The 26,072-nt window shown below is 42.6% G+C and overlaps 5 protein-coding genes and 1 non-coding gene across 8 annotated transcripts; all 6 read left to right on the plus strand.

Moving 5' to 3' along the window:
- The first annotated feature begins 5,355 nt into the window (after positions 1 to 5,355).
- NCU03846 lies at positions 5,356 to 8,158 on the plus strand. 2 transcript variants are annotated; one of them, XM_011396563.1, is made up of 2 exons: positions 5,356 to 7,340; positions 7,405 to 8,158. In XM_011396563.1, exon 1 carries the CDS (start codon positions 5,628 to 5,630, stop codon positions 7,047 to 7,049), a length of 1,422 nt encoding a protein of 473 aa, XP_011394865.1. In that variant the 5' UTR covers positions 5,356 to 5,627; the 3' UTR covers positions 7,050 to 7,340; positions 7,405 to 8,158. The 2 variants fall into 2 exon arrangements, with proteins under 2 accessions (XP_011394865.1, XP_011394866.1); XM_011396564.1 differs by having other exon boundaries at positions 5,468 to 7,563.
- A 6,081-nt stretch (positions 8,159 to 14,239) lies between these two features.
- NCU03847 (hypothetical protein) lies at positions 14,240 to 16,201 on the plus strand. Its single transcript, XM_950688.2, has 4 exons — positions 14,240 to 14,751; positions 14,830 to 15,087; positions 15,258 to 15,605; positions 15,669 to 16,201. Exons 1-4 carry the CDS (start codon positions 14,688 to 14,690, stop codon positions 15,779 to 15,781), a joined length of 783 nt encoding a protein of 260 aa, XP_955781.2. The 5' UTR covers positions 14,240 to 14,687; the 3' UTR covers positions 15,782 to 16,201.
- Positions 16,202 to 20,799: 4,598 nt separating this feature from the next.
- NCU03848 lies at positions 20,800 to 22,657 on the plus strand. 2 transcript variants are annotated; one of them, XM_011396566.1, is made up of 6 exons: positions 20,800 to 21,059; positions 21,152 to 21,266; positions 21,353 to 21,843; positions 21,910 to 22,200; positions 22,301 to 22,406; positions 22,487 to 22,537. In XM_011396566.1, exons 3-4 carry the CDS (start codon positions 21,487 to 21,489, stop codon positions 22,054 to 22,056), a joined length of 504 nt encoding a protein of 167 aa, XP_011394868.1. In that variant the 5' UTR covers positions 20,800 to 21,059; positions 21,152 to 21,266; positions 21,353 to 21,486; the 3' UTR covers positions 22,057 to 22,200; positions 22,301 to 22,406; positions 22,487 to 22,537. The 2 variants fall into 2 exon arrangements, with proteins under 2 accessions (XP_011394868.1, XP_011394867.1); XM_011396565.1 differs by having other exon boundaries at positions 21,910 to 22,406; positions 22,487 to 22,657.
- A 212-nt stretch (positions 22,658 to 22,869) lies between these two features.
- On the plus strand, positions 22,870 to 24,048 carry NCU12121 (hypothetical protein). Its single transcript, XM_011396755.1, has 2 exons — positions 22,870 to 23,425; positions 23,483 to 24,048. Exons 1-2 carry the CDS (start codon positions 22,918 to 22,920, stop codon positions 23,731 to 23,733), a joined length of 759 nt encoding a protein of 252 aa, XP_011395057.1. The 5' UTR covers positions 22,870 to 22,917; the 3' UTR covers positions 23,734 to 24,048.
- Positions 24,049 to 24,096: 48 nt separating this feature from the next.
- NCU15395 lies at positions 24,097 to 24,170 on the plus strand. The gene has a single exon. It is a non-coding gene; the product is annotated as a tRNA-Asn (tRNA).
- A 633-nt stretch (positions 24,171 to 24,803) lies between these two features.
- Positions 24,804 to 26,053, plus strand: NCU03850 (ureidoglycolate hydrolase). Its single transcript, XM_950767.2, has one exon. It carries the CDS (start codon positions 24,929 to 24,931, stop codon positions 25,697 to 25,699), a length of 771 nt encoding a protein of 256 aa, XP_955860.2. The 5' UTR covers positions 24,804 to 24,928; the 3' UTR covers positions 25,700 to 26,053.
- The last annotated feature ends 19 nt before the right edge of the window (positions 26,054 to 26,072 follow it).

Here is a 26,072-nt window from a genome sequence, read left to right on the forward strand (position 1 = left end):
GTCGCAATTAAAATCTTCATTTTCAACTTCTTTTACATTGTTCTCAACGACCAATGCCTACACTAGGGTACAACCGGTGTTAAAATGACCGCCTTTTTCTTTTCGTCATTCTAGCACCAGGTGTATTTTAATGTACGCGACGGTCGCGGAGTAATCTCTATTGCAAAAGAAAAAGTGGCTTTTTTGCTCTGCTATTTAAACTGTGTCCTGCTTGGTGCTAAGTTTTCCTATTTGGGACTACCAAGACAGGTAATTTTCTGCATTCTAGCCTATTATAGACAGATACGCCGCGCCTTCCTCGCTTGCGTTGGTGGGCCTATGGACCACGACCTTTGGTACGGATCTTCCATATCACCTTTTGGCCTACAACAACGCTGGAGCTCTGAGGCATGGGCGTCTCAATAAATAGAAAGAGGGTCTTTATACTATTATAAGTAAAAATAAATTTATAAATTTAAGGAGTAAAGGGATAGGATGGAGGTAATTATAAATAGAGTAAGGAAATAGAAAAGTATGGAAATTAAATAAGGAAATAAGGTAGGGAAGTAGAAAGAAGATAAAAAAAAGAACAATAAGGGGTAAAATAGAAAAGCGACGAGGGAGGCGATACCCTAAGTCTAATCCTACTTTCATTATTCTTATTATTTCAATAATAGAATAATATAGCAGTAGGAGAAACAAAATTAATTCATTGTAGCAGTAGGGGAGAATTATTATAATTGTAAGTAAAGTAGGAGCGGTGTAAAAATCAACAATTGAAATAAAGCTAGGGGTTTTTATCCGACGGTGTTTAATGCCGTACAGTTTTCCCCTCTAGAGAATTGGAGAAGGACCTTATACTAATATAGCTCTATAGTTATATAGAATAGGGAATAAGATTATTATTATTATGGAGTAGGGTACTAAACTAATACAATTTAATTAAATTATACCTAATTTAGTACTATAGTTAGGGTACGCCTAATGCTACGGTTGGATGTACGCTGGCTGCCTGCTATTGGTGGGCGGTCCGCGGGAAGTGGGACCCACCCCTGTAAATTAGGGTAGATCCTTGACTAGACTAGGGATTCTTATATAAAAGGATCCCTAATTAGGCCAGCCAATGGCTGCAAAACTTCCTCCTACATCTCGCTTTCTTACTCCCATATTATTAATTTATATTTAAGATATTTAAAGTTCTAAGCAAACCTAGCGAACTGTAATATAAGCTAAGGTTGGCTCAATTAGGGTAATACTTATTAATAATCTTAAAATAGGGTTAATAAGAATAATATTGATTATTCGATTAGAGTAATTACCTACACTACAGTTGTACGAGCCCGTCAGTTGGGAGGTTACTATATTAGCTATTTACATTACGGTTAGTTAGGGAAATATATTGAAAAATGGAAGATTAACCTATACCGTCGATAAAATAATAGTACTTTATTAACTTAGTAATAACTAGCAGTGTACAATATAGTAGTTTGATTAAGGGTAACGAAGGTATATAAGTTAGTAGAGAAGGTAATATAATAAGGTATATATTAGAATAGCTACTAAGTTAGATTGAGATACCTAGTATAGTACGAGGGTAGCTAGTACAACCCCCAGATGGGTATAATAGTTTGAAATTTGGGAGCTTAGCGGGCGCGGTACAAGCGAGACTAGTACGGGTCGGTCGGGGTTGTGTAGGGTTAGGGTTGGGTGTGGGAAAAAAGGTAGATCCACGTGCGGACAGAGTTTTATCTACGTCCGGATGAAATTTCTTATTTCAAATTTATTAAAGTAATTGAATTAGTTGAATAAAGTAGTGCAATAGAAAGAAAACAATAAATAATAGGTAAATAATAAGTATTTAAATTATAAGTAGATATAAGCGTATAAGAGTATATGTAAGTAAGGGGATTTTATTATCGGAAATGAAGATTAGCCTTCCTAATTATAAAATTAAATAGTTAATCTCATAATTAATTTGGCTAGTTTGGTTAATTTAGTCGATTCTTCTATTTAGTCGTTTGAAAAATAGTCGTCCTTGGCCGGAGCCAGATGTGGCCAACGAAGATAGTGAAACGCCTATAGATTTAACTTAAAAGAATAAGAACCTGAGTTTTCTTTGAAAATCTAATACTAATTTTCCTTTATACGATATTATATAGCTTAGACTCTTATTTTTAAAGTAGATATTATAAATTTTTATTAATATTTTTATTTGCAGGGGCCTCGCCGGCCCCCTGCACCCCCGGCTACTAACCCTAACCCTAATTTCCTACTAAGATAAAAAAACTATTTACAAGCGGGGGCCTCTCACCGGCCCCCTGCACCCCCGGAGCTAACCCTAACCCTAACTAACCCTAACTCTAACTAACCCTAGTTCTAACTAATACTAATTCCAATTTTCTTCTATTATAAAAATTATTTTTATTAGAACCTTAGGATTTACTTCTCTTCATTAATAAAAAAAAGTATTTCAAAAACTTCCTTTTTATTAAAGTAATAATTAAAGAATCCCTACTTAAATTATTTTAATTATTTTAATTTATAATTACTTTAAATTATTATTCTTAAATCCTTTTTTCTCTAAAATAAAGTAAAAACTTAACTCTAAGCTGGATTGAACCTAGAACCTCGCTAATATTCAAGTAATATAATAACTATTAAGCTACTAAGCTTATTAAGCAACTAACTCAAATTATTAGAAAGAGATGCCTTTTTTTTATTTATATTATTAAAAAGTAAAAAGAAAAAAAAAGGAAAAAAAAAGAAGAAAAAAAAGAAAAAAAAAGGAAAAAAAAGGAAAAAAAAACTCGAATGCAAAATTTTGAATTTTTTTTCTTTTTTGTCTCCTTTTACCTTTTTCTCAAAAACTAGAGTGTGCACTACAATGTAGCTAGTACCAAAATAACCGCCTTATTTTTTTCGTCATTTTGGTACCCTATGCACTTTGATGTACGTAATGGTCTAGGAGAAATTTCAATTGCAAAGGAAAAAGTAGCTTTTTGCAGCTGAAAGCACGGGCCTTGAGTTAAGCTCAATGTCCAAATTTCCTCTTTTGGATTTCAGGCTCCGCAATTAATGGTATTTGGACCGCTATAGATAGAACCGCCGCTCCTTCCTCGCTTCGTAGTGGGCCCATGGCACTACGACCTCTAGTGTGGATTCTTGCTATAACACTTCTGGGCCCGACGACGAATCTGTGAAGGAATAGGCGTTTCAATAAAGCTATTTAGATATTACTCTCTAGTAAAAGTATTTAAGTAGCTATTATTTTGGTATAGTTGGGTACGGCTAGTAGGCTTCTAGGTACAAGTAAATATTGTAATACTCTATAATTAAGCTTAAAAGGAAGTTCTATACTCCTGTAGGTATAGTAAGGTGTGTGGTGGCGTTTTTTACCCTAGTCGCATTATTCGGCCTTAAGAATAACTAAATAGATATATAGATTAGTCTTAGTCTCTTATAATAGACGTTCAACCTTAGTTAGCCCCTATCCACTTCCCCGCCACCCCGTAGCGCAGTCGTTTTGGACCCACCAAATAGTATGATATTAGGATCACGTCTGTATCTAGCTTGAACGAAAGTGCCCAATGTGCGCAGAATTTCTCGAAATTCTCAAATTTACTCGATTTTTATACATTCAATAATAAAGATATGGGCGGCGTGGAGAACCACAGCCGAGATGAAGCTGGGGGTTTTCATCCGGCGGCGCTTAACGCCGTACGGTTTTCCCCTCCAGAGAACTAGAGAAGGACCCCATGCCAATGAGGCACTATAGTTTATAGCATAGAGAATAAGACTATTATTAATAATAAAGATATAAGAAAACGAAGATAATGTTGAAGATAGCCTTAAAGAAACGATTCTAATAGTATCCTTCTTTTTTTTATCCAATGATTCTTTTATAGAAAAATACCCTTAAAGGGGTGAATTGGAAGTGTGCATCAACTTTATTCCTATACCTTTCCTTTGGTATTAACCCTTATATATAACGTTATAAACCAAAAAAACACATTATTAGAATAGTCTCGATAAGGCGATCCTCATAGTACTTTCAGTTTTTCTATATAATGAAAAATAGCTAGAATGCAACTAGAAAGGTGATAATTTCTATAGAAAAGAAAAAAAAGTAGAATGTTTTTGGTTATATCTTCACCATTTTTCATTATATAGAAAAACTGAAAGTACTATGAGGATCGTCTTATCGAGACTATTCTAACAATGTGTTTTTTTGATTTATAACGTTATATATAAGGGTTTTTATTAAAGAAAAGGTAAGAGAATAAAAGGAAAAAGTAGTTACGGTGGTTGCGCACAATCCCCACTTTTCTCCAAGTTAGGCTGAGACTGCCTTCGGCAGAAGTAAGCAGGCTGAGTGAATGAGACTAATTAGTCTAACCTATTGAACTAATTAGAAGTCTTGTATTGGACTGTACGGAGTATCTTAACCCCTGTCTCTAGGTAGGTCCGAAGAACCACACTAATAAACAAACTAGTCTTGTATTGTACCCGGGGTAGATTGTACCTTCTGACGTTCTTCGAATACTCATCGGACCTGGAAATGGCTTTGAAATTCTGGTACTCCACTATCTCGGATGCGAGCGTTGTGGTTGGCTAAAGACCAGTCTTGGCTAGTCTCAGTTCTCAATAACCCACTCACCTCCAAAACCACCCCACCCCACCCGTTTTTGCGGTACGAGGAGAGGAGGCGGGCTATAGACAGACTACCCCCCTTCCCTATATCTAGACTACTTAACCGCTTAGGGCAAGGCTTCTCAGCTTTTCTCCGCCGTACAAAAAAAGAAAAGTTTTACAACAGCCAAAGAAGTGTAGAATCCTCAGTCTTCGCCCGGGTAGGAAGATCCATTCCATAGTAATCTATATTGAAGCTTTCGCTTGGCTGTAATCTGAGTTCGACCGGAGTCATTTTCTTTCTTTCTTTCCTTTTTTTCCTCATCTTTTTTAGGGGGGGGGGGGGGGGGGGAATGCATCTGGTGAAAGTGTATTGCCCTAACAAGAGTAACAAGAGAAGTGACTAACTATTTCTTGGAGGAATTTGCGAAAATAACCAATCGTGAGCTAACAGACTTTCACCTGATTTTTGCAGTGGGATGTTAGCCATCAAAAAGATTGGTCAAATTCCTCAGAGCCATGCCCTAAGCGGTTAAGTAGTCTAGATATAGGGAAGGGGGGTAGTCTGTCTATAGCCCGGCTCCGAGGAGAGGAGACCCACATAATTGTGGGGCGGGTCCGCTGAAGCTTGTCGTCGGAGGTCAATGTGATAGAGACTAGTCTTGGCGGCCAAATTTCCAGGTCCTATTTCTAGACCTTTTGAGGTCTGGGAACGACTTTCGCGAAAGGTGGTCAGTGCTTTTTATTGACTTTCGTATCTTTCATTTTCCAAGACCATTTCCGAGAGCCACTTCCGGGCGACTCGAACACGCCCTTAACACAACACAACACCATCACGTCCGATTCATTACGTCCCGCTGGAGATCCGGCCCTCCATCCTCCCTTTACTGTCTTGTCTGTCGACAACCAAGCAAGCCATCGCCACCCTGGCTTCTTGTCGCTCCACCGCTGCTGCATTGCTCGCGCCATTCGCATCAATAACATCGCTGTCACGATTGCTCCCACGCACGAGACAGAAGATGGCGGCCACAGTCGCGACAAGACTCGTCAATGACAATGAGACACCACCCCTTACCCCCAACCCTACGTCGGTTGTTGAAGTGTCGGATGCGGTGACCATGTCTCCGGCCGCTGAACCTCCCGCTGTTGCGATCACTCCGTCCGATCCCTGGCCCCGGCCCTACTTTGTCGAAGATGGCCTTCGCCGCGTCGTGCCGTACCATTACACCTACAACACGTGGTGCAAGGAGCGTTGGCGCGGTCGCAAGCTGATGGAAATATTTGAGGTCGAGTTCCGGGACCGGCCGGCCGAGTATTACCGTAACGCCGTTGAGACCGGCCTAGTTGTCGTCAATGGCAAGGCCGTCGGTCCCGAACACGTCCTCAAAAATGGTGACCTCATCTCCCATACCACTCACCGTCATGAGCCTCCCGTCACAGCCGAGCCCATTCGCGTGATTCACGAAGACAATGATCTGATTGTCATCAACAAGCCGTCCGGTGTCCCCGTCCACCCCGCTGGCCGCTACAACTACAATTCTGTTGTCGAGATTATCAAGTCCGAGAGGGGACCTGGTTTCTTACCGCGTCCTTGCAACAGACTTGACCGGCTCACCAGCGGTATCATGTTTCTTGCCAAAAGTCAGCACGCGGCCGAACGTCTCGTTGCTCAAATTTCTCAACGCAGTGTCCGCAAGGAGTACATCGCCAGGGTTGTTGGCAGGTTTCCCGACGGTGAAGTGGTTTGCGATCAACCCATCCTTCAGATTTCCCCCAAACTAACCCTCAACCGTGTGCGCGCCAACGGCAAGGCGGCCCGAACCGTTTTCAAGCGCCTGGCCTATTATCCTCCCGTTGACCCTCCTACCAAGGGTCAGACCGAACAACCGGCTATGCCGGACGCAGAGCAAGCGGCGCAGAGGAGGGGCGAAGGAGAGGGATATTCCATTGTCCGCTGTCTTCCCGTTACCGGAAGGACTCATCAAATCCGGGTTCATCTCCAATTCTTAGGTCACCCCATCCAGAATGACCCGATCTATGCCAATCAAAAGGTTTGGGGGTTTGATCTCGGCCGTAACGATGCCGACGCAGCTCGAAACAGTGACGAGGATATCATCTCCCGTCTCTCTCGGATGGGCAAAGAGGACATTGCTGATGCGGTTGCCTATTATGACGAGATGGTGGACAACTACCATAGGAAGAAGGCGGAAAAGATGTCTGGCCAACTTTGTGACGTTTGCCGGACACCGCTCTATACAGATCCTGGCGAGCAAGAGCTTTCGCTCTGGCTTCACAGTCTCAGATATGAGGATGCTGATGGAGCATGGAGCTATGTGAGCCCCTTACCCGCCTGGGCCTTACCCCCGAGTGGTATGACCGGACCGACAGAGGTAGGCGGAATGGATGATCTTGTAAGCGCTGTCGATGCAAGCTCAACATAAAGAGAAAACCTCGCGGAGGATATTGATGACCCGGGCCGTGCCCGTGGCTTGTTCCTCGGAACAGTAACCTTTGGTTACACTCTTGAGGAGATGGTTTAGGCAAACTGCCGAGTTGTGGCTTGAGAGAGTCATTGGCCAACTCACTACTGCGAGGTTGTGCCTCGCCTGGGATTCTGGTAAGGACCAACAAGTACATGAGCACTGAAGACGATCTATTGCAGATTAACACTATCTTTTCACCGTGACCTCCGTGCTGGTGGGGACTACGAGGTCGAGGAATGGTTCCAGAAGGTATGATGCCATTCACACCGGACCTATACTACGATGATCTCCGCATGGTCCTAACCGCGTGTAGTAGATCAATGATGTTGCAACGTGTGGGGTCGATACTGCCTCTAATTAGTAGTAATTAGTGCCTGTTTGTTCTGTGCTTGCAACTGAGCGCATGCACTACATAGGTTAGTAAGGTCTCAACTATATACTCTCACCGCGCGCAAACTCTTCTCAACACGCTACTATGTTGTTTCCTGAAGCCATATCGCTGTCCCACGCCCGTGCGTTTCCGACAGACATACTCAACTGCCTAACAAGTGGCCCCCAAGTCTCGAAACGTATCCCATCGGACCTCGGACAGGATGGAAAGCGTGGGTCCCCAGGGTGTGCGACAAAGTTCATATTTGCACCAAAACATACCAGATAGTGCTCGATCCGTTTCTCCAATACCTCGCCTCCTTTCCCATGTCTTGTAGCCGCCGTCGCTTTAAGGGGATATTGGCTCGGGCTTCGGTCTTTGGGTAGTCTACACTAGTCTAGCCCTTCGCGCACTAACGTTACGCAGTTACGTAGTAAGGACGTTGGGTTGAAATGACTTTTCAAGTAGAGAAATGCAAAAGGTACTGTGTTTCAAGCCTGCACATATAGTGAAGTTTGTTAGATGCTGTAATAGCGATAACAAAAAGGGCTTGAATCTCAAGTTATTTGATAGAAGAGGAGAAATGGAAACTAGCGCGGCCTAAATACCTAGGAAGGGAGTGCAGGTAAATAGGAAAGTTCAATAGATATATAGCTTAGAGTATAGATTTTTAATAAATATAGAAAATCTATAAGGCGATTATATATTCTCTATTGTATAATTATACTACTTGCTAACGGTGTGGAAGCAAGTCGCGTTTTGGGAGCTGGCGGCTAGGTGTAAAAGCTTAGATAATAGTGAAAGAAAATAGAAAAGAAGGATAGGAAACCTACCGGAAGCCGAGACGAGGCAGATCTTATTAATGATAACCTTATAGAAGGCGTTAGGGGAGGCGGGCCTTACGCTGGTCTTCGGGAAAGCGGCAAAGTCTAGGGTATGGTAAAGGTAAGGAATTTTGCAAATAATACTAGCCGGGTTAGTATATAAATTAGGAAAAATAGGGGAGAAAATTATACTAGTTCTAGGAAATTACGAGGCTAAAAATAGTATGGAGGAAAGAAATAAGAGCTAAGGGCTCTAAATAAATTAGGTATATAGCGCTTAGGGACGGATTAAAGAAGGACACCTCTATATTAGAAATCAAATTAATTAGGCTAGGGTAATAAGGGTTAGAGGAAGCTATTTTAAATGAAGTTACAATAAAGAAGGAGGAAGAGGGAAATTAGGAAGAAATACTGTAAGGAGGATTATATAAATAGAGGAGAAAGTCTTTATATTATTATAGATAAGGATAAAACTATAGAGTAGGAAATAAAAGGATAGAATAAAAATAATTATAAATAGAGTAGGGAAGTAAGAAAGTAGGGAAGTAAATAGGAAAATAAAATAAGAAAGGAGGAAGAGGGTAGAAAAAGGAATAGTAGGAATTAAAATTGAGAAGCTATAAAGAAGAGCAGCGTATTAAATTTAGGTTTTATTCTTATTATTATTATTATTATTATTATTATTATTATTATTATTATTATTATTATTATTATTATTATTATTATTATTATTATTATTATTATTATTATTATTATTATTATTATTATTATTATTATTATTACTATTATATTAATATTAGAATAATATAGTAGTAGGAAAGAGGAGTTTAGTTTACTATAGTAGTAAGTAAGAATTATTATAATTATAAATAAAGTAGGAGCGGTATAGAGATTTACAACTGAAATAAAGCTGGGGGTTTCTATTCAGCGGTACTTAATAATGTATAGTTTTCCCCTCTAGAGAACTAAAGAAGGACTCTATACTAGTAAGGCTCTATAGTTATATAGGATATAGAATAAGATTAGGATTATTGTATAATCATAAATCATAAACTAGATAATACTAAACAAGATTTGGAGATTTTAAAAAAAAACTTTTGAAAAATGTAAATATATTCAATCTTTTATATAACCTTTTTTAAATAAATGTATAAGAAAGTACTTACTTATAAGCTTGATAGAAAGTGGAAATTCTATAAGATATACTTATTATAATTTAAAACTTTCAAAATGTAAAATTCACTAAATATAAATTTAAATATAATAATAAAAAAAATTTAATAACATATAACTATAAGAATTCTATAGTATATTACTTTTAATATAATTGTATATTTGTATTCAAATATATTTAATTTATATACTTATATCTGTAAAAGTATAATGTATTTAAATTAATAATATAGTACACTTTCTTCTAAGTAACTTTTATAATAGTATAATTATAATAATTAACTCTAAAGCGTATTAAACTATTATATAATATTTATGAGAATAAATAATAATCTTACTTATACACTTGAGGAAATAATAAATAGATTTTGAACTTATATTATACTATAGTCTAATATTAATAAGTAGTATAATATAGATCCTACTAGTATAATAGCTTTATATAGGTTATTTACAAGTTAGTTATTAAAATAGAATAGGCTACCCAAAAATATAATTTCCCTAGGTGGAGGTAAAGTCTAAGGCAGATAGAGAGACGCTTAGACTTAGTATTTCTAACTTAAGTAGGAAATGAAAAAAACTATTAATTGAATAAGAAAGTTTTTTGAAATGTTTTTTTAAATTTTTTAACCTTTTTTGGAATTTTTAACTCTCAACCCTAACTATAGCCCTCTATACCTTCTATTTGGGATTATAGGTTGTTTTTCGGACTTAGTTACTTTTTAAACTTAATTACTCCCTGGACTTAGTAATTTTCAATTTGCTACGGTCGTCGCTGGGTCGTAACTAAAATTCCTATTTTTGAATTCTTTTACCTTTTTTTGAACAATTATCCCGTGCACTACAATGTAACTAGTACTAAAATAACCGCGTTTCTTATCTCAATATTTTTAATACCTTGTGCACTTTGATATATTTAATAGTTAAGAAGTGGTTCCAATTGTAAAGGGAAAAGTAGCTTTTTTGAACTATTATTTAGACTGTGTCCTGCTTAGTACTGAGTTTTTTTCATATAGGCCTAAAAGATCATGTACTAAATAGTACTAATATAGGTAACTTTCTATATTCTAGTGAAATGGAGCAAAAAACCCACACCAACACGAAAAGCACCCTACTACACCTAAATGCAGCGAGGAGCAGATCTGGAGTTGAGCATAGCTTTTGTCCTTAGGAACTAAGATAGAGTAATAAAACTACAACTTACCAACCTCCACCAAGGACTAACGAGGAGGGCAAAGCTCTTCTTATTAACTCTAGGTCGGTTAGTCGGTTCTAGAGATTAGTTCTTTCACGGAAGGTTTGCTAAGCTTACTGTCACGGGAGCGTTCAACGATAGTTCTGTGGTTTCGGGAGCGGAACTTCTTGGTCTATTTCTCGAGGAAGGGTGTTGTCTGGTCTGGAGTGCCTGCGTTTCTTTCTTTCTCCTGGCTTGGGATCTTCTCCTTATATCCTTTCTACTCTACACTTCCAGGGTCCTATTTGACCAGTACAACAGATCTACTCCTCAATGAGCAATGAGCCAAGGCTCTAATACCTCCACCTATTATATAAAAGCAAGGGCCCAAAGCCAAAAAGAAAACACAAAAGAAAGAAATGGAATACTCCAATTCACTAGCCTATTATAAATAGATACGCTGCGCCTTCCTCGCTTGTAGTATTAGAGTATACCTATAGACTACGACCTTTAGTATAAATCTTCTATATTACCTTTCAAGCCTACAATAATCACTAAGTTCCAAATGTATAGTCGTTTTAATGAAGAAGAAAATAACCTTATAAGTATTAATAATATTGAATATACTAGTACAAGGAAAATAGTTTATATATTATATTTATATAAATATCATTTATAATATATAATATACTTAGTACTTATAATATAATTGTAATAATATTCTTATTTCTCATATTATAAATCTGTAGTGTAATGTTTACTTACTAATAAATTTCAGGGTATATTATTATATAGGCTAGGATACTAATGTTATAATATTTGCCTTAATATAGTACTAGAATAGTTACTAATAGCCAACTAGCTTCTATATTTAATTAAAAATTATATCTAACTTGTACTCATTATATTACTTACATTAGGGACAGCACGGTTAATACGGGTGCTGGTTGTATAGCTTAATTAAGATTTATGAAAGAGGAAAAGTCTATTTGAGATGCGGATCCACTAGCGCTGAGAGGTTTTTATTAGGGCTGCGCGGACTGTACTACTATAACCAATACTATCTCTAGTCTTAAAGACCAGAGTCTATAACCTAGGCGCTAGCCCTATGTTATTACCTTTATATATTAGTATTATAGTACTACGTCTCAAATTCTATTATTATATTATAATATTATATTAAAACTTGATACTTAAAACTATATAACTATTTTTTAATTAGACAATATATAAGAGATTAAATGAACATATATAAGCTTTCGAAATCAATGATTATCTTAATTTAGTTATATAGATACTAGCTTAGTAGTATTATAGAATATTTATATATAACTTATTATGAAGTGAAGTAATAAAAAACGTATAAAGTAGATTATAATATATATAATTATAAAAAAAGAGATATTATTAAAACTCTACTTTCACGTTTAGAAAATACTATTCGTACGTTAACACACTTCCACTTTTTCCTATATAACTTAATTTAACTCTTATATAAAAGGTCAAGTATAGTACCAAAGTACTTATTAGTTTTTAATAAACTTTTAAAAATAAAAAGTTTATAACTTTAAACATTACTTAATTTTATCTTTTCTAACTTTGATATATAGGATCCTTATAATTATCTACTTGTCAACTTTTTCTTTCTTTAATGTTCTCTAACGTAATAAAGAAGGAGTGTTTTTTAAAGTAGGAGTATTAAAGGGGGGGAAAATGAGAAAAATCTAATATATTTCTTAAGTTCGTTCGATATTGTATTAAATGCTAAAAACCAAAAATATTTGAACTTACTTTTCTTTCACATATAAATAAACCTTTCTTAACATGCAAGTATAGTTTCTCTGACATATACGTAAGAATAATAAGTATTTTTAACATATAATTATTAGAACTCCTAACTATATATAGTTAACTAGAGAGCTCGTATTAGCTTAGTAGTTACTATAATAGTAATAAAGTTGGAAGATTTTATTAATTAAGATGATAGGGCAAGAGAGTATTAGTATGGGTAACGTAGGATATATATTATTATACAAATAAGAAAAAGGGAGAGCTTATATAAGAAACTAGCAATATAAGTAAGAGCTGAATCTAAACTAGTCTATACACGTGTATATATATTAGGCTATATATAACTAAAGTTGTTGATATACTTAGTATAGTAGTATATAGTATAGTTATATTATTAACAAATTTTCTAATAATTGGACAGTGTATATTACCTAGTAACTATATATTATAATATCATATTAGCTTACTTTATTAAAAAACTATAATTTTTATTAAGAGATACAATATATAAGACTAGTAATTTAATTTCCAAAAGTAGCTTATATAGCTACAATGATACGATTTTACTATAGCAAAAGCAATAATATAATTAAATGATAGTTATAACTTAGCTTTATAATATACTTTTTAAAAACAAACTTACTTGAATATATATATTTAGAATTATATAAGCTGATACTAGCCTGAATATATATTATAGAAAAACTCTACTCGCACGTTAGGAAAATAATATTTGTACGTGGATGTACTTTTACTTTTTAGATATAACTTAGTTAAACTTTAATATAGAAAATTGAGTATAATATTAAAATATTTATTAATTTTTAATAGACTTTTAAAGATATAAATTAAACTTATAGTCTTAAGCGTTATCCAAATCATACTTTTCCTAACCATTAGATACTAAATTGTTTTATTCATTCACTTATTATCTTATCATTATCTTAAGAGTTTCTAGGGCTCTAGAGAACGAATGTTTTTTTAAAGTAGAAGTATTTCAGGAAGAAAAAAGAGAAGAAATCTAATATATTTTCTATATTATTCTATCTCTATTTTTGAGTTTCAAAGAGATATACTGAAGTTTCCATTTCTTTCCATATATAAATAGAGTTTCCCCAACGTGCGAGTAGAGTTTCCTTTTATTTATATTTTTTTTATTAGAGAGCTAGTAGTAGAAACTTACGAGAATATTATATATATATCTCTCTATATATTCAAGCTAGTCATTTCACTAAATTGAAAAACATACAAGTTTTTTTTATTAACATAATTGATCCTAATAGTTGGACCTTTCTTTATAAAAATAAAAAAAGCTTACTAGTGAATTGGCTAAGTATAAACTTTAAAACATTAGTTAAAATAGTTATAATACTAGAAAAGGAGTAATGTAGAGTTACTAGACTTCTAGATATAAATAAGTATACACATTCTTACTTATTACTAATCTATACTATTAGTATTACAAATAGCAAAGCGCAGTCTTAACTACTAGATATAATGTAGGTAGTTAAAATCTTAGCAAAAGAGGAGCCTTAGAACAAGCGGGGGTTAGCATTAACAGGGGACATTATTATATAAAGGTGTCATATAAGATGTGAGAGTGTGAGAGCACTGGGGGTTGTCCATTCTCTACCGCGTGTCTCTTCTGGGGTCGCTCAGGCCCGGGAGAGGAGGGCTGGCGAAGGAATGACCGGCCTAGAGCACCATCCGCCTCGCCCCCGTCAGTTCGTCCGTGGCCCGGACCCCAATGTCTAGTCCCCAAGTCTCCAAAACCAACTGGGGAATAGAAAGTGGAAGCAACAGCCAAAGCATCTGGCGCACAGACTGGGGCTTCTGGTCCATACTCCTCTGATCCAGATCTTTCAAACCACCTTGACCACCTTCCCCACCTTTGGAAGGTCACCTTTGAAGAGTGGAAGAATGTACTTACTTGTAGACCTAGCAAGACCAGGGTTCCTTCCTGTTCATCCTGGTCTCTTTGGCGGAGCCATCTCTGATCACAGCCTAGACTACGCTTCAACGCTGTGCTCTATTCTTATAAGTGGGCTTCCTACGAGAGGCTGCCCTTGGTTCCATCCGTCCACCTGCTCCGGCTTTATCTAACGACGAACCGTATTTATTTCTTTTCATCACTCCCATCTCGAGCAAGACAAAATATTCAAGAACAGTAATTCGGCCTTTAGGACAACATCGATAGACATACACAATACACACCAACGTCGTAGTACACCTACCCATATCAACACAACAACCACCAACACAAGATGGCTCGGTCTCCTCCTGCTCCCACTACCGGGGACAATAAGCCGGGTACGGTGAAGAGGAAAGGTGAGTGCTGAATACCCATTCTTCCAGGGAAATCCACCGCAAAACGTCCTGACACGTTATCTTTGTTTGCGGTCACAGGCACGAGAAGCGTCTCTACCCTCACGCCTTCACAGCTAGCTAGGAAGCGAGCAAATGATCGGGAAGCGCAACGCGCAATAAGAGCTCGCACTAAGGAGCTCATTGAAAGGTTACAACGCGAATTAGAAGAATCAAGGGGAAGGGAGAACCGCGATGGAATGGTTCGTGAACTGCTTCAGAAGAACAAGGCATTGGAACACGAAGTACGAGCATTGAGGGAAGCCCTTGGCATCGGGAACCGACCGTTTCCTCAATCTGGTAAGCCAGTTTTGATGTTTTCTGTTCTTTCCTTTTTTTTTTTTTTTTTTTTTTTACAAAAAAAAGTTTGGTTTTTTTGTTCTTTTCTTTTTTCTTTTCTTTCTTCTTTTTTTTATTTTTATGATGTGGTCATTTCTATGATCTCAAAGGCTAATTCACTGTTACCAAAGGCTACGAGGTGGATGGACTGCAAACTTCGCCATCAGCAGTTCCAGGTCGCGGGGCATCTATCCCCCAAGGCTCCACGGACTATGGTGCACCGACAAGCTTTGGGTCATCTTACCTCCCTACTCCTGAACCTTGTGAGGCATGGCCTCCGGTCGTCCCTGTCTCTTCAGTCACTGTTTCTTCAGTGGTTTCAAGTCCGTCGTCATCCACGGGGCATCCTGATGAGTACGCGGCTAGCCACGTCCCCACAAGCGTCCCTTCTTCCTTGATGGACTCATCTGTAATGGGTCAAGCTACGGGAATCTCTTGCCTGGACGGTATGAAGGTCAACTACGACGAGATTGAAGCTGGTGAGTAGCTCCCGTGGTATCTGGTCGATGTCTTATGTGCGCGCGTTTACTGACACGGCCTAGACCGCGGATACTGTCCGACCAGCGTTCCACAGCCGCAATCCTCTTATCTCCCCCAGCAGTCCTGGTCCATGTACCCCACATCAACTTACTATCCACAATCGCCTACGGTTTGATGCTATATCAACACAAATGTCTGTTTTTTGAGGTCGAACAGCGTGTCGCGGACGGGCAGCCTACGAGAAAACAGCTACAACAACACCAACTTTTTGGACAGCAATTACACATACAGATAACGACCATCGACGTCGATACAAAGGTCAACGAGGCGCAACGTTCTATGCAGTCCCCAGATTTGCGTAGGCAGTTTGTGTGAGAAGGCCAGCCCGCCTTCGCAAACTCGTTTGAAACACAGATCTTGGAGCGTTTACGTCACACATCAGCTACACAGCAAGCGGCTTGTTTTGTTGGGATGATAATTATTATGATTTCTTGGGGGGTCCATAACTCTGGAGCATCTGACCTTGTTTCCCATTATTTTGATCTCCAAGAGAAGACCACGGAGAAGAACAATGCATTTCTACGGCCGGCACGGGGGGGGGGGGGGGGGGGGTGTCCCTACGTTATCTTATTTCTTCTACGGGTTATTCGGTTTGTATCCCTACCTGTTCCACCTACTCAAAAAGGGGGCAGATGGGATGGGTTAAGACTATCAAATGTGGGAGGGGCAAGCACCCCTTCTACTTTACACCGGCTGGGAGGGCAACGGTTCATGAAAACGCATCACTTGGCGCAATATGTTGGGTTTTTTTGGGGGGATGGGAGGTTTTTTTTTTTTTTCATTTTTGGTAGGCGGTCATACACAGCGAATTATAGAGGAACGGACAATGGCATGATCGGCTGGTGGAGTACGTATATCCTCATAGATGGAGTTCGGTCATTTTTTCTTTTCTTTCTTGTTTTTGGTGTTTCTAGCATCTTTGGCGTTTGCATGGTTAGACTGTGTGTAGAAAAAAAGGCCGCCTTCCCATTGTGTAACTTAGTATGCAGGATGATTTATGACACTTGAATGAACCTGAAGCTACTGGATTGCCAGTGCCAAAGAGATCTCCCTCGCTGTTCTATACGCAGCAAGAACATATGATGATTCGTGGTTACGAAACAGTCTGGAGGTCTTAAGCACATCACCACGCAAGTCAGAAGCACCATGCCACTTAGAGCACCTAGCATTGTGGTTTTGCGTAGGCGGAGACGTGGATGTGCATTCGGTCTGAAGCTCAGGAGCTCTAACAGTCTCTCTGATTGCACTGACCGCACTCGCCGGCGCCGTCCGATACGTCATAGTATTACGCTCTTCTTCGTCGGTGTAAGTAATTACTTAGCATGACCTCCATAGCTGTTTTCAGGTACTATGTATATAGTGTAAACTAGTGTATAGCAATATGGAGGGTACGAGGGCGTCAAGGTACCGGGAAGGGATGGGGTGAAGCAAGGGTTCCTGGTCTTCTTCTTAGCGCTGGATTTAGACAAGCACCGCTAGGGCGTGAAATACAACAACTCGAGAGATTGCTGCACGCAATTGGTTAATGGGTTTCAGCATGGAAGGCGCACAGAAAAAGTAAGAAAAGGGCAGATGGAATAGGTTAGCGAAACTCGAGGAGCGACCGCTTGGTGGGGCATGGTGCGTGGTGAGTGGTTTTCTTCTCCAAGGCCAGCGGAGCTCGGGGCTCTAGAGAACTGGCGATGGCTCGGTAAAGGGAGACCCATGTTAGCGTAGAGTGGCTTTGAGGGCGAATACTCAGAACTGCAAGCACGGTAGCGCGTACGTAGACCGGCGAGGTACATAGGCAAATCCAAAAGAGTGCCGAAGGGGCACTTCGGGCTCGGAGTTCACCGGGCTGTTGCCCACTCGGGCATGAAATGCTGTGGGTAGTGCCGAGCGCGACTGGCTTTAGCTCACGTTGCCAAGGCATGCCTGAGCCAAGAGGATACCAGACACACGGGTGAATCTGGCGAAGTTGGGTGAAGGGACAATTCCAGCTTGAAGGCCACACGCGGATCCACAGAGGTACATACAACTAGAGTGTGTGTCTATGTCAGGTACACTAGCACCCGAGAGACCGGTGCTCGGGCTTGTACGTGCACATTCGAGACCATCCAGCCCTGCTGGAGGAAGTTAGTATCCAAGGGGAAAGGACGGACGTGGTGCGTAGACGGACGGCTTTGGCCTTGTAAACCTTGAAATGGAATCAGTCCAAAGCGCATACGAGTCCAAAGGTTTCGACGGGCGAATCCGAGAACCCAAGGAATGCACGTACCGTGTTACTTGTGTGTCAGATGGCAAATTGGCGCTCTATGGATGGCTGACGCATCAGAGGTGCTATAGCGCTCGAGCCAATGGCAAATGGCCATCTCGTGGGGAATCCCTGGAAGGCCTTGATGCATAGGTACCCTTTAACTAACGAGGGAGACTACTGCATACCTCTAGTAGCTGAAGGCAAGCATGTTGGCCCAGTTGCTTCCCAGAGCCTCACTAGAACGGGCTTGTACCTGCCGGGAGGATATCAAAGTGAAGACGTAGACACATTCGGACTACATACTAGCTAAAAGCAATAAGCCTCGAACACCACCGCCGCCACCACACCGCCGCCACCACGACGCTGGGAGTCCTAGGTTCATGCTCGTGAATAGTGTCAGACGAGTCAACTTTCAAATAAATCCGTCTCAGAAACTGGCCACATGTGGCTCACGGCCACTGGCCCATCAAATTAGGGAACAATACTGAGCAACCACGCGTAAGAGTGCTAAACCTTGGGGATGAACTGGGCGATTACCCCAACATGCTTGATCAGCAAATACCATCACTATACTAGTGCCTGACTCCACAATCACGGAGAGCTTTTTTTTGGGGCGTAATTTCTTGTAATGCATTGACCGGACGAATGGGAAAGCTATTGAGATTTGGATAGGAGATTTTGATACATACATGCATATACAGCCTTTTGGGAGGCTATAGCAAGCTGATGCGGTTGGGCGACACCTGCATAGTAATGGATACCTGCTCATGGTTTATGCCCACAGCCCCCATCCCGGTTCCTCCGCGTCTACCCCGACCTCTCAGGCACCGAGGCGAGAACGGAGAGGACGGCGGGACAGCGGGGATGGGAGTACGGGGAGTACGGGGAGTACGGGGATGATACGGAGACGGGGACGGAGGGGGCACATTGGGGGGGGGGGGGGGGGAAGGTAGCATCCTGGGTGTGGTGGCTCATGTGGTTTCGAAGGCAGCAAGGTTCAGGAAAGGGATGACGGACGCAGGGGACGTGTAAGAGTAGACAGTCGGTGGGCGGTGGACGTGAGCCTGGACGGTGGACGCAAACAATAGCCGACGAGGAGAGGAGGAATACGGGTGGAGGCGCGCACAGCTACTTGGTGCTCGCGATTAGACCGCAGCGCGAGAGGACCGTCAAGGCACTTGAATTCTATTTTTTTTTTTTCGTCTGTTCGTCTCCTGGTCGCCTTTTCAAAGAAACAGGGTTGTTGTTCCTCCAGTCGCAAGCGCATTGGCGCATGGTGCATGCATGGTAAGGACTCCCATTTCTGCGATGCAGTTTCTGCCCGAGTTTTGAGAAGACCGGTATCCACCCAATATCGCTGCCAGCGATCTCACTAGTAAAGTAAAAGTAGCGCTGTGTGGATTTCATGTCGGGCCCCATCCTCCCGAGACTGTACCTCCATCATCTATCTGGTGAACCTATCAACCTGTCTACGCTACCCGACACTACCGCCTCTGTACGCCGTACACTACACTAAGGGCGTTGGCGGCCATCTTTACTATGTACTATGCAGTGGGTATATACAATACGCTAGGAGTCGACCGGAATAGGTAGTTAGGTAGTGTACACGTGCAGTGCAATACACTACCACTACCGAGACTACCACCCAGAATCTCGCCCAGGCCGAAGCTGACCCTTGAGATCTACATGCCGATCAAACTGAGGTCGGGTGTACTGCGGTACTTCCGGTGCGAGCAGAAGCCCCCGTGGTACACCTGTACTGTGCACGATGTAGACGTCTACTACGCAGTACCTATCTGCATTAGTAAGTTCTTCGATAAACTTTATCGTTGTGCGTATATGCAGTAGGGGAATAAGTTAGGTAGTGCATGTATAGTATACAAACATGATCCCTGTACATCTGGCATCACAGGAAACAGCTCGAATTCAGCATTAGGGGAAGTTCTTACCCGAAGGGGTACTTTACTAATATATAAGACTAGGATTCTGGGCCGCAGAAATGGTTTGCATTTAATAGGTCCAGTTGTGTGTGATTGCAAAAGGGGGAGTTGCACTAATAAGGGATAATACTGTATATAGTATACCTAAGGAAGCGATGGGAAGTGCACAGCAGCTTGGGAGGATCCCTTTCCCCTTGTCCTCTGCAGCACAAACCCGGACAAATTTCGGAGACGCGAATAGCGAGGAGACTGCCAAACTACACAGTTGCGCTGGCCTTGGGGGGACGAGTGGTGGGTCAAGTTCCTCCGCCTCTTGAATACTGTACTATATAGTGTATAACACAGCAGTGTGCGTAGTCAATGTTAGTCCCTACTATCATGCGCTGGTGTCCGTAGCTGAACATGCCTGGCAGACTCGCCACCTCAGTCTAGGTAAGCGCCAGTGTTGAGAGTCACAGCTGATTAGATGCCTTGCCTTACTGGTAACCCTTTGGCCCGTGAGCGCGCACGTCTTTGAAAGAAAGAATAATAGGCTATGCACTGCTATATACATCAACTCTTGAACGTTTCACTTAGCGCAGGTTTTGTAGGAAGGTCTGCAGAACTCTACAAAAAGTTGATAGGAGAACTATATTCAAAACGAAAAACCGAATAGGATGTATAGAGCCTGCGGAACGCATCTAGCTGATACCAGCTTATTGTATAAGATATGGTAGAATGGTAATTGAATCTTACATAGTATATTAGAATCCGGCGCTGACGGACTTTCTAGGGATAATGTGTACAAACTGTAGTACTTACCTCTAACCAATAGGCACTAAAGGGGCATCGGCCAAGCCCCAAAGCAGATGCATACGCAGTACACCAGTGTGATGTAGTGGAGAAGAAAGCCGTTGCGGCACCGATGCTGTCACTGATCGGTTGGAAGAAGCGGGGAGATGATGGATCATCCGGTGACGCAAACCGAACAGTCGGTCACTTCATTCGACCTCCTCAGTACCTATGCATGGTGTTTTGTTGTCGGTTGTTTGGGACCACCACCGCCCTAGATGTTAGTCTTGTCTTCGACATTCAGGTTGACTACGCCTTAGATATCTCTCTTCCGTGACTGTAAGTGACGCCACGCTGTGCCCGGATGCTACTGTACTTGTAGTACGTAGGCAAAGAGAATCTGTGGCGGCACGTAGGTTCATGTTTCGAAGGAGGTGGCGTCTGATGTGCGTTTTCCATTCCTTTCAAGTTTATACATTTACACAACCATATCGGCTGCTAACTTGTCTCGCCATTCTTTGCACGCTGAATCTTCCAGGTTGCCTGCTCAAGAGTGAAGCGGACCCGTTAGCTTCCTCCCCGTTCATCTCAAACTCATGTGGCTACCTTACCCAGTACTTCGGCTTGGACGCGGGTTGGCCGTTAACCGATAAGTCAGTCTTAACGATACTACAACGACTCTGGCACCCCGATCTGTGATCCCGCAGCAAGTCCCTGACTCTCTTCCTACGTCGTACAGTACCCGGCTGATCTAACGGGACCCGACTCGTGCACTCTCCACAGTGGCTACTTCCCGTAATCTTCCCGCCCGGTCCAGATGGTTTATGGGCCAGGAGTTGGGGGGCCAGGTGGGGTCAACCGCTCCGGTTCCCCATGTCCGGATGTCCCCGGATCCCGCGATGCCGCACCTGTTTTGGTGCCTGTCTTGTGGATGCGGGTGCAAAGGCCAAGGAGGCGGAGGCCGGGACCGGGAGGTTGTCCTTGATCACCAACCTTGATCACCATGAATCATCACTGAACCATGAGCATGGGTCCCGAAGCACTCCCGTCGCCATGTCGGGCGTGGCTACGGACACGGTTACCGAGACAATTATTGAGTCTGCACCCCAGCGGCACCTCACCCGTGCGAAGGCTGCCTCTTTGGGTCACCTACCCCAGAAAGACCAGCTTATCGTCATCACTCTCGCTCTCGCTAGGTTGAGTGAACCGCTTGTCCACACCTCTCTTCAGGTAGGCTCTCCATAATCTGTCATGCAGCGAACGGCTCGTCCATTGCTGACTGTTGGCTATATCAAGTCCTATATGTTCTACCAGCTGCAGTGGTTCAACCCCGACCTTCCTGACTCTACTATTGCCGGCCAGGCTGGCATTCTTCAGTCAGTCTTTCTCCCAATGGTGTATCAAGCATATATTCCATGGATCGCCGCCGTAGCGACATGTTAGCGGTCGCCGTTGCGGATCTGCAATTCCAAATCAGTGCCAATTTTATAGCTGCCCAATTTCTTACCGCTATGCTGTGGGGGTGAGTTGCCGACTCTCCTCGGTGTGGCCGCAAAATCGTGCTTTTGATCGGTCTCGGTGGTATAAGTACGTTTCTGGTAACTGCTTCAGCCGATGCTCTCATCATTCAAGAGTTAAGAGTTTTGGTCACTGTTTCCGTGCTTCTGCTAAAGGTAACTTTTCAAAGTGCTATTGTGCCTCGGCTTCGGCCTCTCTACTTCGTTCTGGGAAGCTCTTCTCTTTAGGTCTTTGGGTGGAATGACGAATGGGAACAAAGTCGTTCTCAGAACCATGTAAGTATGGCCTGGATGAGTAATTGTACTTCCATTCGTGTTAACCTCCCAAATCTTGTGCTGACACATCGTGCTTACAGGATTAGTGAAACTGTCAAGGAGAAGAAGTAAATTCACCTCTCTAGCCCGGGACCTTTGTCCTTCTTTCCCACCGACCCTAAACAATGTAATGGGTATGATTGATACCAATCCAGGGCCTTTCCGCTACTTCCTATGACTTTCACCACTGGCATCATTATTGGTCCTATACTGGGCGGTCTTCTTTCAGACCTGCGGGAACCTACCCTGACAGGTTTGGCAAAATCAACTTCTTTACACACTTCCCATATGCTGCTCCAAACATTCTGTCGGCGGTGTTTCTCTTTTTGGCCTCGATTTTTGTCTGGCTTTTCTTGAAAGAGGCAAGTTTATCTCATGCTGATCATGTCACCCCCCACCCTCCAAACAGCAAAACTCAAAAAAGGCAGGAATTTCGCTTCTGTGACTCTCTCAGACGCTGGACTCGGGTGCAATGGTGCGGGATAGGGGCCTGGAACTGGGGCAGAAGCTTCGGAGATGCTTTTCTCGCGGTGACACGGAGGCGTTCTATGCACCACTGGCATCCACAGACTCAAGTGCCGAGCTGGAGCTTGGTTCTGCAATCGAAGAAAGAAAGTCCTCAGTCAAGCCGACGTACGGTGGTGCTGGGAAGCATCATCAGGTCCGGAGGCGATATACTCAGCGGCTCCCCTTCCGACGCATCTTTACGCGAAACGTCAGCTTCACACTTGTTGCAAACTTTTTCCTTGCGTTTCACGTGGGTACCTTCAACTCGCTGTGGTTCGTCTTCCTTACCACCCCCGTGTACGACCCAACCAAAACCGCAGCCTCTCCGAATGCGTTGGTGCGGAATCCCCCATTCATCTTTACCGGGGGCTTAAGCCTACAACCCCGTGAAGTGAGTACGGCCATGGCTATTCTCAATGTAATCGGAATCGGCCTTCAGCTCGGACTTTACCCGTGCCTTTCTGCACGGTTGGGTACGTTCAGAAGCTGGCACTTCTTCCTCCTGTTTCTTCCCATTACTTACTTCCTAGTGCCATACCTAAGCTTGGTGCCGAGCTCTTCGCCGCCGTCAACTCTAAAGGACGGCATTGCAGTTTGGGTGGCCATGGCCGGAGTGCTCGCCCTTCAGGTCGCCGGACGTACGTTTGTGTTGCCAGCGCAGACCATTCTAGTCAACAACTGCACTCCGCATCCTGGTGTGCTGGGTACGGTACACGGCATCGGGCAGAGCGTTAGCAGTTTTGCCAGAACCTTGGGGCCCATGCTTTGTGGCTTCTTGTAAGGCCTTGGCCTAAATATGGATATTGTTGGTGCAGCATGGTGGGGTTTGAGCGCGTAGCTTTACATACTCGGATTCCTGGCCAGCTTATCAGTGTGGGAAGGTGATGGACATGAGATATGGTGAGAGGGTGACACCGAGGATGACATGTAGCATACGAGTGCGCAATTTTAGAGCTAGATGCTCAACGCAGCGTATCGTGGGCATCTTGATTATCCTACAAGTTGCGGTTAGCAGTGTACTTTTTGAATCCTGTCCTTGTCTGTCTTTTCCTTGGAAGGGACTTACTCGTAGCTGGTCGAAAGGGAACATTAGTATTATATGAGGATTCTTAAATGCGATAATAAACGTGCACGTCATCGGAAATCCTTCGTGGCGCAATTGGCTAGCGCGTCAGACTGTTAATCTGGAGGCTGTAAGTTCGATCCTTACCGAAGGAGTGTTGACTGTTATTGATCGCGTTATCACTTACGTTTTCCAACTTCCAAACCTTTCGTGATATTTTTGGACTATCTGTACACCCTAGTGTAGGTATACAACCGAGCCGAATACATCAGCTGTGTGGGACCATACGAATTACAGTAGAAACCCCTGCTCGTGCATGCACCTGAAAATGCATAACACCCTCTAAATGCTAGCAACTGCCAGTCCGCAATTATTTAGTATGAGCAAGTGCTAAAATGCATATTTGCACATCTGACGGCCTATCAAATTGGTGGGTATGCACTTACTAGTAGGGGCTTTAGGGGTATTTGAGGCCTAGCAGCAATACTAAAACCCCCTAAAACCCCCCAAAATTCCTATGCTGGGGCGGCCGGAATGTCTTGGCATAGGAATGTAAGTGTATGAGCTCTCTAAATGCATGCAAAGTGCCGTCCTGGATTACATGCACGAACAGGGGTTTATACTGCAACCACCAGGCCAAGCCAAGAAGCCAAGACTTCAAAGCTTGGCATTAACCTTGCGTGCCAGCAACCACCCTTCTACTTGGAGGGTTCTGGGCGCCAAGTACCAAATCCTTACCAAAAATCATTATCTTGAGCAACGACAATAGAGTATTGCCCGCGCTGAAAGTCAACTCGAATATTATACGACCTTGCTATTTAGACGGTATTAGATCGCCTTGCCTCTATCTCTCCTGTCAAACGACGACGTCCTTACAACAACAAAAGGGGTACAGGCTGTTCACGACTAAGCAATGGCTACCCCCATCAAGATAAGACTAAACGGACTGGACATGGTGGTTGATGCGGTACCGCTTGAATTGGAAGCGTTTAAGCCATTTGGTGATGCGGTTGCAAATCCACAACCCAACCTCCACCCTGCCATGGCCGCAAAGGCCAACGACACGGCAGGCATGCCCTTCGATGCCATTGTCGCCAACCAGGGGACGGCAATCAAGTACCAGCACGTTTCACGGATAGAAAACCTCTACGACCAGGCACCGAGCGGCCGAACCGGAGTGGCCGTTTCCAACATGTTTACGTGTGCATCACGGGCGCTCCCTCGGCGACTCGAAGCCGGGGTCGAGCGGGAAGTCTTCCCGGTCACCGTCCTCGAGCGCCATCCGTTTACCAGTCAAACATTTGTCCCACTCCGTGCCGATCCACAAAGCCGATACTTGGTCGTTGTCGCCCCAAACCTCTCGCCGAGTGCCCAAGACCAACAGCTGCCAGTTCCCTCCTCGCGGCCTCCTGGCACGATCGCTAATCGAGAGTTGCCGGGTCGAGGGCTACCCGACCTAAAGGGCCTCCGTGCTTTCATCGCCACTACGGACCAGGCTGTAACCTACGGGGCAGGCACATGGCACTCCCCAATGGTGGCCCTTGGCCCAGCTGACAAGGCGATTGATTTCTTCGTTTTCCAGTTCGCCAACGAGGTCTCCGTGGAAGACTGTCAAGAAGTTTTGTTTGGTCCGTCCACTATCACGGTCCGCCTCCAACCTCAATCGAGAGCGAGTAAACTGTAATTAAAGAACGCATTGCCGTGTGGGAATACCATTGCCTTGATGGTTACATGCAACTAGCAGGCCGGCGGCGGTTACATCATTGTTGGACGGCCTATGTGGCGGCTGATAATCACCACCAGCCTTATGCACAAACAGATAAATGGGAGTTTGAATGCATGGAATTGGTGGGGCATTAGTAAGTAGAGGTAGTAATCAAGTGTCTCGGTGTTTCGCGGATGGTACTTGGTGTTGTAGTATCTACAAATAATCTACCTTGGTGTACTAAAATGGGTTTGTAAAGCCGAAGATGAGTTATGGAAGGAGTGCCCAATAGTACTGTATCGACCGTTTTATGACATATGTTGTCCTTTCAGTCAATCAAATCAAGCAGTAC

The sequence above is a fragment of the Neurospora crassa genome, linkage group VI, assembly GCF_000182925.2.
Source record: "Neurospora crassa OR74A linkage group VI, whole genome shotgun sequence".
NCBI classification, from domain to species: domain Eukaryota; kingdom Fungi; phylum Ascomycota; class Sordariomycetes; order Sordariales; family Sordariaceae; genus Neurospora; species Neurospora crassa.

Bases quoted from the DNA above. Each gene is read 5' to 3' on its own strand.
- NCU03846 (XM_011396563.1), top strand. From the start codon at position 5,628: ATGGCGGCCACAGTCGCGACAAGACTCGTCAATGACAATGAGACACCA.
- NCU03847 (XM_950688.2), top strand. From the start codon at position 14,688: ATGGCTCGGTCTCCTCCTGCTCCCACTACCGGGGACAATAAGCCGGGT. The intron at 15,088-15,257 runs GTAAGCCAGTTT...CTGTTACCAAAG, and splicing joins CCGACCGTTTCCTCAATCTG to GCTACGAGGTGGATGGACTG. The intron at 15,606-15,668 runs GTGAGTAGCTCC...GACACGGCCTAG, and splicing joins CTACGACGAGATTGAAGCTG to ACCGCGGATACTGTCCGACC.
- NCU03848 (XM_011396565.1), top strand. From the start codon at position 21,487: ATGTCCGGATGTCCCCGGATCCCGCGATGCCGCACCTGTTTTGGTGCC. The intron at 21,844-21,909 runs GTAGGCTCTCCA...GGCTATATCAAG, and splicing joins TTGTCCACACCTCTCTTCAG to TCCTATATGTTCTACCAGCT.
- NCU12121 (XM_011396755.1), top strand. From the start codon at position 22,918: ATGGTGCGGGATAGGGGCCTGGAACTGGGGCAGAAGCTTCGGAGATGC. The intron at 23,426-23,482 runs GTACGTTCAGAA...CTTACTTCCTAG, and splicing joins GTGCCTTTCTGCACGGTTGG to TGCCATACCTAAGCTTGGTG.
- NCU03850 (XM_950767.2), top strand. From the start codon at position 24,929: ATGGCTACCCCCATCAAGATAAGACTAAACGGACTGGACATGGTGGTT.